This window comes from Sphaeramia orbicularis, chromosome 19 (genome assembly GCF_902148855.1).
Source record: "Sphaeramia orbicularis chromosome 19, fSphaOr1.1, whole genome shotgun sequence".
In the NCBI taxonomy this organism is placed as follows: domain Eukaryota; kingdom Metazoa; phylum Chordata; class Actinopteri; order Kurtiformes; family Apogonidae; genus Sphaeramia; species Sphaeramia orbicularis.
Window position 1 is genome coordinate 39,108,724 of NC_043975.1, and position 19,200 is coordinate 39,127,923.

A 19,200-nucleotide genomic window follows, 5' to 3' on the forward strand; every position below is an offset into this window, starting at 1 on the left:
TTTTATTTTCTACCAAAATTTTTCAAACTTTTTTATAGATTTTTTTTTATTTTGTACTAAAATTTTTCAATCATGTTTTGTATTTAGTACTAGAACTTGTACAGAAAAATATTTTCAGACAATTTGAAATCTGTTTTCCTGAATGTTGAAATTGCACTCAGATTGTGTGTGTGCATGTGCCTGATGGTGGCCAACTCTACACAACCCTCTTTTTCAAGACTGAAAGTTATTTAAAAAATCAAATTCGTAACACAGTGGGGCAGCATAGTTTGAATTGGCTGTCACTTATATGTGTATGGAATATGACATCCTGAAGACCATTGACTTCAAGCCAATAATAATTTCTGAGTGGTTATTGTAGGATCTCCAGTACACTGCTCTGCCCGGGCACCCATACTGCTGTTAAGATGGCCCTGGTGACTTCCAAATATTTTTTTTAATCACAATTTATTACAATGTCATCCTATCATCCGTTTTGGATTATGCAGTGAAAATCAGGTGTTTTTCAATTTTAAGTTATTGATCATGTATATGTTCATAAAAGCACAGTCAAAATTCAAATGTCGTTATATCATATATAATATATGTTTTGTTTACTGTATTGTACATGAAGTTTTTTTTTAGAGTAAGTTTTTCAGCAATACTTTTAAAGTAAGTTTTCTCACAAGTTTTTTTAGAGTATATACTAACCTTAATGGTCATCTGGTTACTAACCTGCCTGTTTTGTTTTGTCTGTTTTGTCTTCTTGTGCTGCTATCTGTCTGTCTGTCCGTCCGTCTATCATCTATCCAAAACACATAAAACTAACAAAACGTGACTTTTCTGAGAAACAAAAAAAAAATCATTAACTGAGCATAAAAACAACAACAACTGACAAATACTATCATTTGTAAGGACAGTAAGAGAATGCACTGGATATTATTAAAAGGAAACAGTGGCATCAACTCATAGGAAATTAGTTTTTACTCAGTAACGTCCATGTCATCCTCAGACTCCCAGGGTGCATCTTTTCCGTCTCTGCTTCTCCTTCAGTATGGGAATCCACACCAGTCCCACCACGACGAACATGAGCCCGATGGACAGACAGGCCGAGGCCACAGAGCGGGACTCGTCCATCACCCCAGAGGACCGGAGCAGAAAGAGGAGTGAGCCTACAGCACACATGACAGATCCCATCACCAGTGCGATGATGGGCTTGTGGAAGTAGGTGCAGCCTGCAGGCCCAGCCACAGCCGAGTGGGAGTCTGGACACAAAGCTTCTTCAGTTGCCTCCATGACCACTTTACAAAACGATTCCTGTTACCGCTTCACTTCTCCCATTTGAAGACTTTAACGCATGAATAATGGAAGTGCTGGCCACCAAACATCCATTGCTCCACAGCTTTGTTTGAGTCTACCTCAGGTTGCATATTTAGTCCAATGAATAGAGCCACTTATGGAGTTTCTGCTGAAGTCAATGATAAAACAGCCGCCTGCTGACATATGAAGGATCATCTCTGTGTTCACAGGGTGAGTGTCTACCTGATGCATGGCTGACTCTCCTGCCCAGTAAACTGTTAACACACTGTAATTTCAGATGGCCTACCACACCCACACAGCAGAGGGAGGGGCTCGGATGAACAGATAGACCCATTCCGGCTGTTGACCCAAAGATCATAACTATTCATTGGCTGGTGTTGCTACATTATATCTCCAAAATAACATACAGTACTCTGAGTCCCTGAAGTCCTGTAAAAGTATGTCAATTTTATGTAAAATGGTATAACGGTCTGTATAGAAACATACATCCAGAATAGACAGAAAATATGTAAAGTTCATTAAAAAGACAAAAAACATTAGACACCCCAAGTCTAAAGAAAATAAGGTTTACGGGGGGGGGGGGGGTTGTTTGTTTGTTTGTTTGTTTGTTTGTTTTCAATTTTTTGTTTTTTTTTTTTCTTCCCCTTTCTGGTTATAGTATACTGTTCCTGTCTCTTTAATAAATTTTTATTCAGTTTTGTATCAAGGTTATTATTATCCAACTTTTGCCAAAATAGATGATAGATAGATTTGGAGGACCAACCAAGCACCAAAACTCACAAAATTTGGCACACATATCAGGCCTGGTGATTGTTCTTTTTAATGTAACTTGTAAATAACAAAAAAAGACCATCGCTAGTGTCCTCTCAATGCAACACCTCAACTGAAGGCAAGTTTTCCAAACATGTATGAAATTTGGTACACACGTCTAGTAGCCCAAGACCTATGCAAAATTATTTTGGTACCTCAGCAAAAAGTCTGCCATTTTGGAATGATTTAATTTTTTGTGATTTCTTATGTATATACAGTATATAGATATACTAATCAAATTGTTTAATGTGGTTAGCAGATTTTTCAGTCACATTGTGGGATCATGTGCAATCAAATCATTGGTCCATTTTTCTTCAATGAGAGATCAATTACTGCAAATGTTTACCTTGACCTTTTGACTGAATATGTGGCTGCTACCTAGGCCAGGTCTCCCCTGCAAAAGAGATGTCTAATCTCAATGGGACTTCCTGGTAAAAGAAAGGTAAAATAAAATAGATAAAGAAATATTGCACCACAACGGGATGACCCTCAACCAACCATCATTTTCCAGCAAGATGGTGCATCACCACAATAGAGTGCATGTTGGTGGGTTCCTAAATCAAACATCTCTAGACTGGAGGATTGGAAGGGATGGTCCAGTTCCCTGGAGCAAAAGATCATTGATGCTATTGCCAACATTGATGAGGCCATGCTACAGCAAACACAGCAAGAAATTGAGTACCATCTTGATGTGCTTCGTGCAGCTAATGGTACCCATATAGAGGTGTATTAAATGAGGCACAAAACTTCAAACTTACTGTAAACTGTACTTTTCATTTTGTAATAATTTCCACAGATTTGTCTATCCATTTGCTTTTGTAATAAATTAGTTAAAGTGTAAAGAGACTTTATGGACACCCTGTATTTCAGACCTGTGATGAACTGGTGACTCATCCACAGTGTACTTACCTTCAACCAGTGGTAACCAGCATTGGCTCCAGCATTCCTGCGACCCTCAAAAGGACTTAGTGGTTGAGAAAATGAATGTATAAGCAACTAGAAGCACTCGGAGAGCGCAGACCTCCGCCAAGGCTGATCAGTGGCCCCCCCTGTGGGCCCCCCCCCACGCCAAGGAGGTTATGTTTTTGCCAGGGTTTGTTTGTCTGTCTGTCTGTCTGTTTGTCTGTCCGTTGGGCCCCCCCGTGGGCCCCCACCCCACCCCACCCCCAGTCACCACCAAAATTTAATCATTTCTTCCTTATCCCATTTCCAACAAACCCTGAAAATTTCATCAAAATCTGTCCATAACTTTTTGAGTTATGTTGCACACTAACGGACAGACAAACAGACAGACAGACAAACAAACCCTGGCAAAAACATAACCTCCTTGGCGGAGGTAATTATAGATACATATCTATACCGCCAGTTATTGCCACTTGCAGCCTTATCTGTATTGTTTTTAACTGTTGCTGCAACTAATGTTGCTGCTGTACATGCACCACCACCTTAAGCTGTTGCTGTAGCTGCTGCTGCTGTATATTGCACATATTCAGAGGTTTATTTTATTATTTTAGTGTTTTTTATGGTAGTTATTATTCTTTTCTACTTCGCTCTTATCTAATTTTTTTATTCTATTCATTCATGCGCACATTGAGACCTAGGTAACTGTGTTGCATTCTGATCATGCCTAATGATTGAATGACAATAAAGCTGAGTCTGAACTTTAGAAAGTCTGAGGACAAGTTAATACGACTAAATCTATTAGCGCTAGAGTCCGAACTGATTGATGATGTACTGATTGCAGCGGTACAATACATACCTTTAACATCAATTAGAGAGTGTAACATCATGAAGATTAAGTAAACAGAAAGACTTGGGCTATTATGCTACATGACCTTTTTAGCATTGACATTAATTGATTTCTGCACCAGTAAGTTAGTAGAAATAGAAGATGGTCAGAGGAACAAAGTGGAAATAAATCCTAAAATGAATTTATATGTTCATGTAGTACTTGTTTCAGATATTTTTTACTGCAAAGCCTTACCATAGTACAGATTTGAGATCCCCTGATTAGTACATTATGCTTCATTTTTAATATCAACATAACAAGCACACATTCAGAAATAAAAGGAAAACTGCATTGATTAAAGTGTGAAAAGAGGAAAGAAAGAATGTAGTACTTGTAACAAAAGAACTGAGTGTAACAGTTATGGCTATTTAAGTTCAGTTTGGATTGCATTCGCTAATGATTTTTTCCGATTGATGACGGGAATTCTCAGCATATTTTAATACTGATTGTTAACATTCATTCTAAAATGTTTTATAAGTACACCCATGCTGCATCACACAGTAGTTTTTGTTTAATCTAAATGTTTTTTTTTTCTAAATGTGCATCTATATTGTAAATATGTATATATTATTTAAGTTTAAGTCTAAATTTATATACATTTTTGTATAAATGGCAGTTTTTTTTGTTTTTTTTTTTTGCTGTTTGTATTTAATGTTTCACACTGTATATTTTCAGCCTGTCTTCCCTGCATTTTATTAACTTGCTGCTGCCAATTGTGAAATTTCTCCATGGTGGGATAAATAAAGACTTGTCTCATCTTATCTATCTTATCTTAAATAATTTTTCACTATTGGTTTTAGTTTTAGTGTTTGTTTTTGTAGAATCATGGTTTAGCATTGATACCATCCAGGGGTAAAGCCATATTGAGGATGTAATTCTTCCCATAGAGCATTGCTGCATGAAAGCAGCAGCTGTACAAGCCCTAGTATTATCCCACTGACAATGGGCATGTCATCTGATACAGCTGGCAGGTCTGCATGGACAGCTCTGATGGTTCACTCCACCATGTGCAAACACTTCTCAAGGCTGGTGTGCTTCAGACATCCAACCACACAAATAGGTAGCCAATTTGTATGACATACAACAACATACAGTAGATTACCAGTCAGAGATGGAAGAAGTATTCAGATCCTTTACTTAAAAGTATAAAAAAAAAAAAAAAGTAATTGAAAATACTAAAACAAGTTCTTCTGTTCAAAGGCAAATGGCAAAGTCTGGAAAAATTACCAAAGGTTTCCAAAAATCCCCATTCGTTAACATGTGGAAGAATGTTTATCAGATCATTTTATCATTAAATTTTTACTCATATCTTGGTTAAAACTTAACCGATTCACTTCAAATTTTTCCCATTTATGTAAAAAATTCAACTTTAACGAATCAAGGTCGCAGTAGTAGATGGATTTTAACATTTCACATTTCCTTTTAAATACTGAATATATAGAAATCAGTCTTCCAGAATGATAAATATAACCAACTACATTTTAGAGTTTGCAGATGTTGCAGCTGTAGTTTATTTAGTAATAATTTATCACCGATACACTTCACTAATGACAATGGATCAAACAGAAAAGATAAAAATAATGAAGAATAATAGATTCAATATTAAAAACTAAAAACATAAATTAATTTGACTTGGAGGTGACACACAATACTCATTGATCAGTATTTCTGTAGGGTAAGTTTATGAACTCTTAGCTGTTAATGTTTCCTGTATAATGGTATGTTGTGACTTGTTTAAGTGTTTTGGTGGATGTTTGCATACGCTCTGCTTTCAAATATTTGTATAAAATGGACATGGTCAAGTATAATGCTAATCTCTATGAAGGTGAAAGGAAGGTTGTCAGTTGTTTAATGAACTTAGAGCAGAATGTGGGAAAAAAAGAACATTTGAGCACAAAAGAAAAACCCTTGGAACATTATCACTACATCTACTCCAACCTTGAGGATCCCAGTATCTAAAGGTCAACACACTCTTGTCCTTTGGTTAACTGTGATTTAGAAGAAATCATTGTTGGAGGATGTTTCATGTTTGCATTCTCACCCCTTAAGAATGGTAACTGGATTGAAGATTCAGCATCTGGTATCTGGTGCCATCTGGTGTTAAATTTGCAGATTGTAACTAACAGAATACAGGGACCCTCCCTTTCAAGTGATAGAAAAAAATCATGCAAGTCCATCATTACAGCTAGTGTTTGTTTAGTCCATGGACTCAGTATAAGGTATTGCAAACACAGTAATTCTTATTTTTCTGTGTTTATACTTTTCTGTGTTTATACACTATTAAACATAATTATGAATATAATATTCAACTTCAACTACATTGTCCTAAAACCCCTACATCTTTGACAGTAGACATTTAATGGAACCTGAAGGAATAATTAAAGGCTATGTTCATACTGCAGTGGAAAAAAAAAAATCAGCCTGAATCTGATCTCTTCTTTCATATGAGACTCAGATCTGTTTCTTCTTGACAGTGTGAACAGAGTGAATCACGTTCAGTCTGAATTTCTCAATTCTGATCCAAGCCACTTCCAAATGTGGTCCTGAATCAGATAGAATTGATTTTCTTCCTCAGTCTTAACATTCATTCATTTTCTGAACCCGCTTTATCCTCACTAGGTCATGGGGTCGCATGGAGCCTATCCCTGCTACTTACGGGGGAAGGCGGGGTACACCCTGGACATTTCGCCAGTCATTGCTGGGCTGAACAATACAGTCTGAACAATCAGATCAAATTCATGTGACTTTGCATCACGTTTAACTTCAATTCATCACAACTCTGCACTAGAGGGAGTCACTCACATGATATAAAGTAGTACAACTGTAACAAACATAAATGCAACAAGAAATGAATCCAAATACCACATGTAATAATACAACACTGACTGGGACCTGTCACTGCGCAATTACTTTTGATATTCTATTTTAGCTTAAACGCAAGATTTTAAAAATCACAATTTTATTTTCTGTGCAGTATTTTTACTGTACTAATATTTCTACTGAAGGACATGATCTCCACATTTCTACCTTGACTGCTTTCTTTTTGCATGTGGATTAGTGAGTAATTCACGTTGGAATCTGATATTGGCCACAATACAAAGAAATAATGGAACAGTGAAGAAAATGAGAGCTGAGTGGGTAAATAAGAAAAGACTAAGTAGACAAAGACTACCAAGTACTACAAGATTATATTTTGGTACGTAAATAAACTGTCAAAATCAAGCCAGATGCTGAGGACCGATACCACTTGTAAAATACTCAGTCTACTGCCTGGGAATAGCCCATGAGGGCCATCATAACACTTTACTCTCTGTAACAAAGCACAACACAAGCAAAAATCACTTCAGATTAAGATAGTTTATGATCTTATTTTGAACAAGGACAAAACAGACAAAATACATTGACCAATCTGGTCCTGTAGAATGGGTGAGTCCATACTGATTAAGAAATGTACAGCTGAAATTATTTAACTTTAGGCACTTTTGTTTTTCCTTCTTTTCCAGTCTTGCCAGCTTTCTTGGTAAGCTTGTTTGGACCTTTTGTTCCTTTCTTAACAACAGCAGGCTTGGGTGCTTTCTCCAGCTGCTTCTTTTTGGGTGTTTTCTACATGGTTGAGAGGGAAATGAATCAATCATTTATCCTTGATATCTAAATGTGTAAATTACCTGTTAAATCATTTAAACAGCTGCTTTGCGTACTGACCTCCAGTTTGGGCTTTTTGCTCGGGGTTTCTATGGGAACGAGCTGTGGAATTTCATCATCATCATCCTCTTTTTCTCGTTTCTCTGCTTCTTTCTTTCCCTTCACCTGTTTTCTTCTCTGTAATGGTGTCTTTTTGCTTTATGTCCTGTGACTTGTTCTTCTTTCCCCGCTTTTTAGCTGCAACTTTCTGAAATTCACAGTTAAAGACTTGTAGAAGTTGGTTTCAATGAATGACACACCATTATGAACCCTCATCTCACCTTATCCTTGGGGGTCTTGGAGCTCTTTAGTGCCTCCTCCAACACAGTGAGAGTGCTCATGTCTGAAGTGTAGATAGGCAGAGCCCACTGATGTCTGACTCTTCAAATGGATAAGCTTTATCATTGGACCTTCTGTAAACGATCATTTAAATAAAAAGACAATTAAAATCAAAACATTCCAATGAGGGAAACAAAAAACATGCGGAGCTGCTGGACTTACTGCACGAAGTTTAGCCACAAATGTTTGGATGGCCGCTTCGATGTTGTCTGTCACTTCATCAGCAGTCATGTCAGAGTGGGCAAACACGAGCCATGCTGCAACACAGACCCCAAGCATTAGGGACACCAGACACCAAGGTGATGTTATTAACAGTATGATTTCAGACCTTCACACCTGGTCTGGATTCTGCAAAAATTCCAAAATTATAGGATGCTCAAACCTCCCCTGGCATTAACCATGTCTATGGACATCCTCCAAAACGGTCCATCATTAAAGTTTCTGAAACAACCTTCTGTTTGAAAAACTGCATCCACTCTGAGTCACCCTGAACTCTAAGTTGATAAAGTACGAGTTGGAGTTTCTAGCTTCATTACACCTCCTAAGACTTACAATGAACAAAATGTAAACTTACAAATCTCTGAAACTCCTAGCAATCAAACTATGAAGCAACAAGCAGATAGATCTATTCACAAAATACAGAACCCACTTACAAACAGTACTGAATCAGAATTGAGAATTATCCATAAATGTTTCCAAATTTTATCAAACCCTGTACTCTCAACCCAAATTGAGCAATGAGCATCACACAGATACCTTCCTCTCTCACCTTTCTCTCCCTACAGTTTCTAATGAGCAAAACAAACAGTTAATATCAGAGATAATGGAAGAATAATTAAGATTGGCCATAAGAAAGTTAAAAGGAGGTAAATCTCCAGGAACGGACGGCTTTCCCTCTAAGTGGTATAAAGAATTGCAAGATCCCTACATTATTAAGAGCGTTTAATGACATATTGGAAAAGAAATCAATCCCCCCCTCATGGAGAGAGGCTATCATTTCAGTAATTCCTAAAGGGAAGGATAAGTTGAATTGTGCAAATTATCGTCCAGTGAGTGTTCTAAATATTGATTATAAACTATTTACAGCCATAATTTCACAGAGACTTGAAAAAAATTCTTCCAGAGATAATACATATGGACCAAACAGGATTCATTAAACAGAGACAGACTCAAGACAACATTAGAAAAACACTGCATATTTTGAATCATGTAGTGCAAAAGAAAATAGAGACCTTTGTATTGAGTTTGCACGCAGAGAAGGCATTTGACTCGGTCAGGTGGTCCTTTTTATTTAAAGTAATGTCTAAATTTGGATTTCATCAGACACTAACTGACATAATTGCAGCACTGTACAAGAAACCTTCAGCTAGGATAAAGATCAGCGGAGACTTATCTGATTCATTTATTTTGGAAAGAGGTACAAGACAGGGGTACTGTGTCTCCGCCACTCCTCTTCGCCCTTTTATAGAGCCATTAAGTCAATGGATAAGGCAGAGTCCTGACATTACAGGAGTTCAGATGGCATCTGATGAACAAAAACTGTCCTTATTTGCAGATGATTTGTTGCTAACCCTAACTAACCCAACACAAACTTTAACGAAATTTATGAAAATGATTGAGGAATATGGTTTCAATGTCAGGTTAAAAGATTAATATTAACAAAACCCAGGTCTTAACATTAAACTACAGCCCACCGAATGAAATCAGGAATTTGTACAGATGGAATTGGGAAGCAGAATCGGTAAAATATTAGGTGTCATACTAACCAAAGAGTTTTCCAGGACTTTTGAGGCAAATTTATGGCCCCCCTAACAACAAAGCTAAAGGCAGATGTACAAGGGTGGAATGTGATCCCCTATTTAAATTTATATTCCAGAATAGAGTCAGTCAGAATGAACTTCTCCCACGCTGTTTGTATTTATTTCAGTGGCTGCCGATCCTAATACCAGATAGGCAGTTTGTAGAGTGGGACAGATTAATATCGCAATATATTTGGCAAGGGAAAAAAGGCTAGGAGTAAGCTACAAAGTCCTGCAGTTGAAAAAGGAGGTCTGGGTCTTCCCAATCTAAAGGAATATTATCTAGCAGCAGAGCTAAGACCTTTAATTTGTTTATGCTCTCCATCATACAAAGCAGGTTGGAAGGACATAGAAGGTACATCAGTGGAAGGAATACCTATAATATCTGTGTTTATGGATAAAGAATTGCCAAAACGAGTGGTAAAGGTACCAGGTGATTCGATGTTACACACAATGCTGGATTCCTGGAAAAAGATAGTTAAAATCTGTCAAATAGATAACCAGATCAAAATACTAAGGGGTGCGCCTTTGACTCAGCATTTAAACCAAACAAGAGTGACTTGGGAGATTCAAAAGGTGGATCAGGAAGGACTGACCACCTATGACTCATTCATGCCACAGAGGGGTGTTTCAGAGTTTTGAAAAACTTCAGAGATCTCATGGGCTGGAAAGGATGACTCTACAGCGATCCTGCAGGTTAGATCTTATTTTCACCAGAATCTACGAGATACCTGGGAATCAGCTGGTCTTAATTTCTTTAATATGTTTTTATCCTTGTTGAAATGTTGATTCATGCACCAAAGTTGTTTCCAGATTATACAATGGTATTCTGCTGTCCTAAAAAGGGTGATACAGACCACATTAGAAATAAGTGGGAGAAAGAAGGAAATCTAGTTATACCAGCGGACAGATGGGAAGAGATCCTCAAACAACAATGGATTGACCTCAAGCTCCAACAATTGGAGGGAATTTCTGTTTGGAAAAGATTGTAGATTTTTGTAACTCCAGCCCAGAAAAACATCAGGGCAGTGGAGACACCTGTTGGAGACTGTGGGACAATGAACACCAATCACTATCATATTTTCTGGAGTTGTCCAGTGATTAAACCATTTTGGGAACAGTTGTGTGAACATTTAAATCACATTTTTACTGAAAAAATTCTTTTTAAGTGTGAAGCCCTATACTTAGGAGATATTTCATGTGAGAACTGGACTCTGAAAGATAAAAAACTGTTGTTAATGCTTTTGGCAGCAAGTAAAAAGACTATCACTAGAAAATGGTTAAAGCCTGAAGCACCCACAACTGAAGAATGGATCGACATCGTACAGGACATTTACATTCTGGAGAAGTTGACATTTTGTTTTAAGGGTCAAAAGGAATCTTTTTTCACTATTTGGTCAAAATGGACGAACTATGTTAAATTTTTCATGGATGTGAAATGAATACATCAGTGATGTGAATACTTTACATGTGAAACATTTCTGTTTAGAGTGATGTAAACATTCACACCTTATAGCAGGGGTCCACCAGTCCTGGTCCTTGAGGGCCGGTATCCTGCATGTTTTAGACGTTTCCTCTTCCAGCACACCTGACGGTCATTATCAGGCTTCTGCAGAGCTTGATGATAGGCTTATCATTTGAATCAGGTGTGTGGAAGAGGGATACATCTAAAACATGCAGGATTCCAGCCCTCGAGGACCAGGACTGGTGAGCCCCCTGCCTCATAGAGTCTTGTCTTTTCATTGAAGTAATGGGAGTAAGCCCTCTCTTCCAGCCCACTTTTCTTTATTTTCTTTTAAAAGTTTCTTTAATGACAAAAATCTCGGATAAGCATTTTTTTTTATGTGATGTGTAGAAAATTTAACTGTGGAAGTAACAGAAGTTTTGTAAATTGTGCTTTTCCAAATAAAGAATTAAAAAAAAAAAAAAATGTTAAACTTACATACATTTTTACATACAACACCATATATTTTTAATAGTACTAGGTAAGGCCCAATACATTAAATTGTACACAGTTTATTTTCTAGATCATTGTGGTACACATCCCTGTCTGTTAGAACATGATAGTGGTGTCTGGCATTCGGGGACATTCATGTGGACACGATGGCGTCCCGGTTGAAAGACAAGTTTCCCATAGAGCAACACATCATCTTCTCATAGAGCTGACAAGGCTGTCAACTGACGCCTGTGGAATATTATTTCACTTCTCTTCGAGGGCTACACGGAGCTGAGGGATGTGTGGACATCCCTGCATCAAGCATGAAATGGCATGTTCTTGCATGATTTGCAACATCTGTGTCATGGTGACATCTGATGAAATGTGACATTTTGAGGCGTCCTTTTATTGTGCTCAGTATAAGGAGTGTCTGAGTTCTGTTAATGGTATCTGAGCAGCGTCTGGACATGTCACACCTGTGTTGTGGGTGGAATCACTGGATCACTGAGCAAATGCTCACTCACAGAGATGAACACAAAGTCTGATAACAAATCAAGAGAATTAACCATGTTTTACAATTATAAGACATCATGAGCTCATTTTGGGCTGCATGTCTCATGTTACACAAATACTGTACTGGGCGTTTATACTTTTGCTCAGTGTAGTTTGGTCAGCTCTTGATCTGACCACACCATTGTACTGCAAAAAGCCTTCATAGATAGATCTAGGAAACAAATAGTGGATTTTTAAAGGCAGATATAATAATGATAATTTAGTGCAGAAAGAAAATACCTCGTGAACTGGCTGATTGAGGCGTCTCGATTATGTTTGTGTCTTTGACTTCATTATAAACTGTCATATGAAGAAAGTCTATTTTATTCACTGGTTCAATGTCCACAAATTTGTCTCATTGGGTTTTACAGTGTGTACAATGTACAGCATCCTCTGCCCTTCAAATCTGCTGCAGCTGTAGATCTGAACATCTAAGTCAGTTAATAAATTCCTAAATAAATCTGAATCACTGAACATCAATAAATATTAGATGGATCTAATGAATGTCGGTGAATTAAATGTGTCAACTACTTTATGAATCCAAAAACTTAAACTCTCATTTCAGGGTTAACAACATCAAAGGCATCTAGCAAAACTCTTAATGCAAAAGTTTAAAAATAAATAAATAAATAAGTACATATATATATATATATATATATATATATATATATATATATATATATATATATATTATATATATTATATATATATATATATATATACACATACACACACACATACTAACACACACACACACACACACAACCGGTCAAAAGTTTTAGAACACCCCAATTTTTCCAGTTTTGTATTGAAATTCAAGCAATTCAAGTCCAATGACAGCTTGAAATGGTACAAAGGTAAGTGGTGAACTGCCAGAGGTAAAAAAAAGAAAAAAAAAAAGGTAGGTTAAACAAAACTGAACAATAATGTACATTTCAGAATTATACAAATAGGCGAACAAGAACATGGGTTAACTACTTAAAGCAGTTCTGCAGCAATGGAGGTTGATCAAGCCTCGAAAGTTGGTGCTACCAATTCCTACAGGTGTCCCAACATTTCTGAATTACTTACAACCCCCTCTGTCTACATGAAAGTAGTGTTGGAACACACTTTGTACCATACAGTTGTGAGCATATTTGAACAGTATTGTACTGCAGAAGTAGAGTGTTACTATAAAATCGGCAAAAAAAGGCAATTAACGTAGAAGAGAGACAGACCATATAACACTTAAAAATGTAGGTCTCTTCCTACAGAGAAATTGCCAAGAAAGTCACGGTTGTCAGTAAGTCCCAGTTTCCTTCACCATCAAAAGGCACTCAGAAACTGGGGGAAAAGGTGACAGGAAGAGGTCTGGCAGACCCAAAGCCACAACAGAATCAGAAGACAAGTTTTCTGAGAGTCAACAGCCTGCGTGTAGGCGACTCACAGGACAACAGCTTCAAGCAAACCTTGAAGTGGTCGTACTAAGCAAGTCTCAGTGTGTGACTTCGAGTTGCAGGTTGATGGGTCGAGTTGCAGCAAGAAAGCCACTGCTGAGACTTCAGAATAAGAAAAAGAGGCTTGCCTGGGCCATGAAACACCGCCAGTGGACTACTGAAGACTGGAAGAAGGTGTTATGGACTGATCAAACCTTCAACTCAAAGTCTTCTCCTCACAGTTAAAAACTGAGACTTTTGTTTAACCTCACCTTGTTTCTTTTTTTTTTTTTTTACCTCTGGCAGTTCACCACTTACCTTTGTACCATTCAAGCTGTTCATTGGACTTGAAACTGCTTAAATTTCAATACAAAACTGGAAAAATTGGGGTGTTCTAAAACTTTTGACTGGTAGTATATACACACACACACACACACACACATATATATAATGTTTTAACAACAACAACAACAGAAACCAAAAAATTTATCAATATGGAAAATGATTAGAAATAGATGGAACAATTCTTTAAATCTTGTGAAAATGTTAACATTGCATAGTCACAAACTAATCAATGAATCATTTCGTCCTTCACACATGATTTAATCACTTGCCACCTTTAGCACTGCCATCGAAAAACAAACACAATCAACTATTGTAATAAAATATGAGAAGTACACTAAGACAGATATATAATGACTGACAACAATTTTATATGGAATTATTTTGCTGCATTTTAAGGCCGTAATCCTGACAATCTGAGAAGCCAGCTGAAGGTTCATCGCTTACTGCACACTTTAGATTGACTATTAAAGTCATCTACTGTGTATTAAAGGAGGAGCACAAAGTCATACTAACCTTAACTGAAATTTGTCCTGATAAAACACAGATTTAGAGCACAATTTCTGCTGCAATGATTTTGATCTAATTACTTGGCGTACAAGATCATTACCGTACAGGTATTCCATAATTTCACTGGTCCTCACTGTCACCAGCATTTACTATATCAAACAAAGATCAACAAACTTCTTTGAGAGGTATTACTAATTCCACGCAAAGACAATTCTTTAAACTTAGAATCATGCTTTGCTTTCTCAACAAAACCATTTCAAAGTTTAGCAGGGTAAAAACAGACACAGAAGAGTTGGAAAACTTACCAGCAGCATCCCCTATTGGAGATCTTCATGCTCGTGCCTGGATCACTTTCCTCAATGTCTCTGGCCAGATGTTTGCTCTGCAGGTTCACAGACCAATGGCTCTCTGGTGAAGGACAGACACATGCCCATTTACTGAAAAAACTTCAAAACACAGCTGATTGTTATGTTTTCTCAATGCACTGCAAACAGCATACTAGCAATTAAGTGGCAAACTAATTTACTTGGCTGAATAAGGTTAGCGTTGGCCTTTTTTAATTAAAAAAATAAGTGCAGCTTTGTCATTTTTGCCATTGTAAATAAAACTAAGTCTGGTCCATTAAAAATGTGTTTCAATTCAATTCACATGCAACAAAGTAGAAAGCACTGTGCAAGAATCCCAACTGAAAAAAGTAGCCCAAATATTAAAAATCTCCTTAACTTTTTGTTTGTGGTGTACTTATGCAATGACAATGTAGAAATAGTGTTATAAATAGTAAATGGTCCATTGAAAACTTTGGAAATTTAGTTTGGAATTGTAAAAATGTAAATATGATGTCAAAGATGAGTGACTGATTAAGCAATAAGAAATAACAACAGCTGCATCCATATCCCCTACTAATCTTTTATACTAATGTTCAGCATACTTTTGTTTAAATTAAAACAAGGAATCTTTCTGAATGCACTGCTGAGAATGTGAATACACTTCATGAAGCTTCCTTGACAGTTGTGACCCTGTAACCTTGGTAACCAATCCATCTCATCCCTATCAGCATGCTGTATTTACTATCGACTGTATCCACCGTGTATATAATACCATAGACGGTGCTGACATGCATATTACACAAAACACTGGCTTTGGGGGTCTGCTCCCCTTCTGTTATCATCCTTTGTTGAAAAACTTTCATGACAATATTTGATGGTGGGACTTTTGTCTGTTACTTTTTGATGCTAAGGCATATTTCTCAATTTAATCAGATACCAGTGCCACTGGAAAAACAAGTAACTGCTCTAGACTACAGAAACAGTGACACTGAGTTCTTACTCTCTTCCTCTCATAGAAGTGTCTTCCGAGGTGTGAGGGCAGCAAGCGGCGGATACGGTCATCAGAGAGAAACAAGTCATAGTTTGCCAAAAGGCGACGTTTGGCTTCATATGGTTTGTACTCTGTCTTCAGCACCTTGAATGGGCTGATCTGTCCCACCAAATACAAAAACATCATGATTCAAAGATGAAATACATGTGTATGTGTGAACTATGTGCATTGCCAAGAGTGGAAAATGTCTGGCTTTTATTTGTCTACAGGTTACACGTTATGCCTCTTCTTGTAACCAAAACCTGGTTAGTGGACTTAAATGTTTGAGCTTCATTGTAAATTCATAATGATGTCTGAACAGAGACTCACACTTCTTATAACATAAAATCTGAGTTAACTTGTTTTTTTTTTTATTATTATTTTAACCTTCATTTAACCAGGGAAAAAATCCCATTGAAATTAAGAACCTTTTGTTCAAGGGAGTCCTGGCCAAGAGGCAGCATAAATATAAAGCACAGTTAAGGCAAGTGCTTACAAGTAGGATTTGTGGTGACACATATTTTGACACCAAATGTGATTTACTATGCAACTTTTTCCAAGTCCATTTTGGCAACCAATTGCCAGTGTTCTGTGATAAAATACAGAAAACTGGCTTAAGGAAAAAAGAAAACATGCTGCAAAAAACAGTTTAACTTTTGAAATTGGCACTATTTGCATATTTAAATATTACTGAAGAAATGTTTAATCAATTGTCATTGAATAGAGCTTATTGGATGTTTTGTGAGCTTTAAAAGAACAGACTTATGACAGTGAGTACCTCAGTGACGTTTTTGACTCCCCTTTCTTCCAACAGTTTTTTGTAAAACCTCTGGGTTTGTTCAGAGGTCATGTTGGGCTCGTCTTTGGTAAACAAGCAGACCTCTTCTGTGTCAGATCGTTGTCCATGGGGCAGTGGGCTGAAGACAGGACAGGACAGGTTAGGACACAAGGAAGACCACTGTCAAAGTCCTTAACTAAGACCTGCTGTCAGACGAGGTGAAAGGAACAAGGCGGCACCTCTGTATTCCTCAGTATGTGATACTCACATGCGGATGGTCTGGGGCTGTTTGGGGACCTTCCACAGCGTGAACAGCAAGGTGATATGTTGAGTCTCATTCAGAAGCAGGATGTCGGAGCTGGATTTGGTTTTCAGGAATGCTTGTAAGGCTTGGACGGCCTTTTTTACCTGAGGGAAGATTCAGTTCAAAATCAAAAAGAGCTACACAAACACACCGTCTATACGACGTCACACTGCTGACTATTGTACATTAGCTTCATGGCTAAAAAAGTTAGCAAACAACGATTGAGGTTATGTAACTTATCGTTGCTGCTAGTTTATATCTAGCTAAAAGTAATATCTATTACAGTAAGCTTCTTTCTTTCATCATGACATGCTGTTATAGTTAAAAAGTAATACGACTGGAGAACACTTTTTACCTGAGCCCGGTCTATCGCAAGTTCTGTGTTTTCAGCCATGCTGTTTGCTTCACGTGTAGAGCCCTGGCGCATGCGCACTTCACACTAGCGATGTGTCATGCGCAGAAGATGCGCCTCTAGAGCCAATGGTTTGTAGTGAGTCCGAGGAAACTGCAAACAGAAGGAAAAGCGGCGGCCCACTTTTTCTTATCTTTTTGCTGCTCAGTTCTGACTTTGCTCATCTCTGCTCACGGTGGAGCTTTGTTTCTATTTTATGTTTCTTATTAGATTATCTTTATTATCATGGTGGACATGAAGCCCAGTTGAGATCGTATCTTGAGGAACCCCTCAGCTGTGGCTGGTGTCAGACCAAAGCCTCAGTCTTCTCATGCCTGGTGAAGGTGATGGAGGGGAGACTGTGCATTGTAGAAACATCTGTTCCGTCTGAGGGAATCTTCTTGAAAACAGGGCAGATGGAATCGCATCAGCCCATCCAAGCTGAGACGTCTGATGTTTGTCAAGGCTAACCTGTACTGAGGACATTCATACTGTTTGGTTACTGAGTGTGGTTTTGCTTCTGTGGATTTGTTTGCAATGTTTTGTGTTCTGTCTGTTTTAGTGTAATTAAAAGTTTACATGTATATATATATTTGTGTGTGTGTGTGTTTGTATGTATGTATAAAGAAAGAATGCTTTTGTGGCAGAACAAATGCACAAAGGAAGCAATTATTAGGCTTCTCGTAAAAGCATTGGAGGGAAAAGGGTTTATCAACACACAAGCCCTTCATATTTGCCAGGTTAAATCATGAGGCTACAAATGATACTAAATTAAGCGACGCTTGGGAACCGAAAGAGCCGACTCTTCTTTGGGAGCTGTACCAAAAGATAAGAGCACTCTGTAAAGAACAAAACTTTCCATCACTACTTTACACATTAAATACAAACTTAATTCAAAAAGACAAGTCTTTAGTATGACAAGATGTACCTCTCTGGTAAAATATCGCTCAAAGACAAATCTGTGGTGTGGGCAGAATTGTCTGCAAAATGAGGATTGAGATGTAACCATATAATTTAGTTTTATGTGAAGGTTCCAATCTTAAAATGAGCTCAACCTTCAACATGTAAAGCGGTAAACTGCCAACATGGACAGCTACCTATATACAGGGACAGGAATATCTTTATTATTATCACCTCATTTGATGTTTCATATTCAGTATCATATTCTGTGTAGGCCTATCACAACAAACATGTCCATCATGGAGTAGAAAGTCTAGACTTTGTGAAAAATTCCAGACACCAAAGTACTCAGGGAAAAACACTCACAAACAGCGTTTGTCCTTAGGAGTACACAGGTGATGTAGTTATTTTTTCAACGTCTCATTGTTAATTATAGAAGTCGATGTTTGGACAGTCAATGAAAAACAACCCTTCAACAACTAAATAGCTGAGGCCAACCAAAACCATCTACTGATCTAAAATGTTTAATAATATCTGAACAACTAATCCCATTAAAACATCTACATAATTCATGTAAAATACAGTTTCTCAGCTTTTCGGCAAGATCAGATATCAGCTGTTAAGAATAAACATGAAAACACCATCATCTTCTGCAGCATTGATTCACCTATAAAACCCTTGTAGTTTGGCAAATGACAGTGGAGGTAGACACTTGTTTTTAAATTCAGGTAATGAAATATTTGAACACATACAAACATCTACATGGTCAGTAAATTAAACATAGGAAAATACTTACACTGAAAGATACAAATTACAGAGTATAATATTATGAGAAAGGGTGATGAATCACTTGGGAAAGGTCAGCTGTAGAGAAAAAAAATCATTTGGAAGTTACCATAAGAATACTTCTACGTCTTTAACGGTTAAAAACCCTGCATCTACTATAAGAAAAACTAGAAATGATGAGGGGCAGATTGAACTTTTTAGCATCTGACAGTG

The 19,200-nt window shown here is 37.4% G+C and overlaps 1 protein-coding gene across 1 annotated transcript; it reads right to left on the reverse strand.

Annotated features, from left to right (window-relative positions):
- Nucleotides 1-7,067: 7,067 nt before the first annotated feature.
- Nucleotides 7,068-17,342, reverse strand: LOC115439624 (ribosomal L1 domain-containing protein 1-like). The gene is given in 12 exon segments (XM_030163473.1): nucleotides 7,068-7,501; nucleotides 7,601-7,674; nucleotides 7,706-7,760; nucleotides 7,861-7,944; nucleotides 7,946-7,992; nucleotides 8,077-8,161; nucleotides 8,163-8,175; nucleotides 14,778-14,878; nucleotides 15,799-15,948; nucleotides 16,607-16,745; nucleotides 16,875-17,014; nucleotides 17,266-17,342. Coding segments are annotated over 12 exon segments (1,101 nt in total). The 5' UTR covers nucleotides 17,338-17,342; the 3' UTR covers nucleotides 7,068-7,360.
- Nucleotides 17,343-19,200: the final 1,858 nt, after the last annotated feature.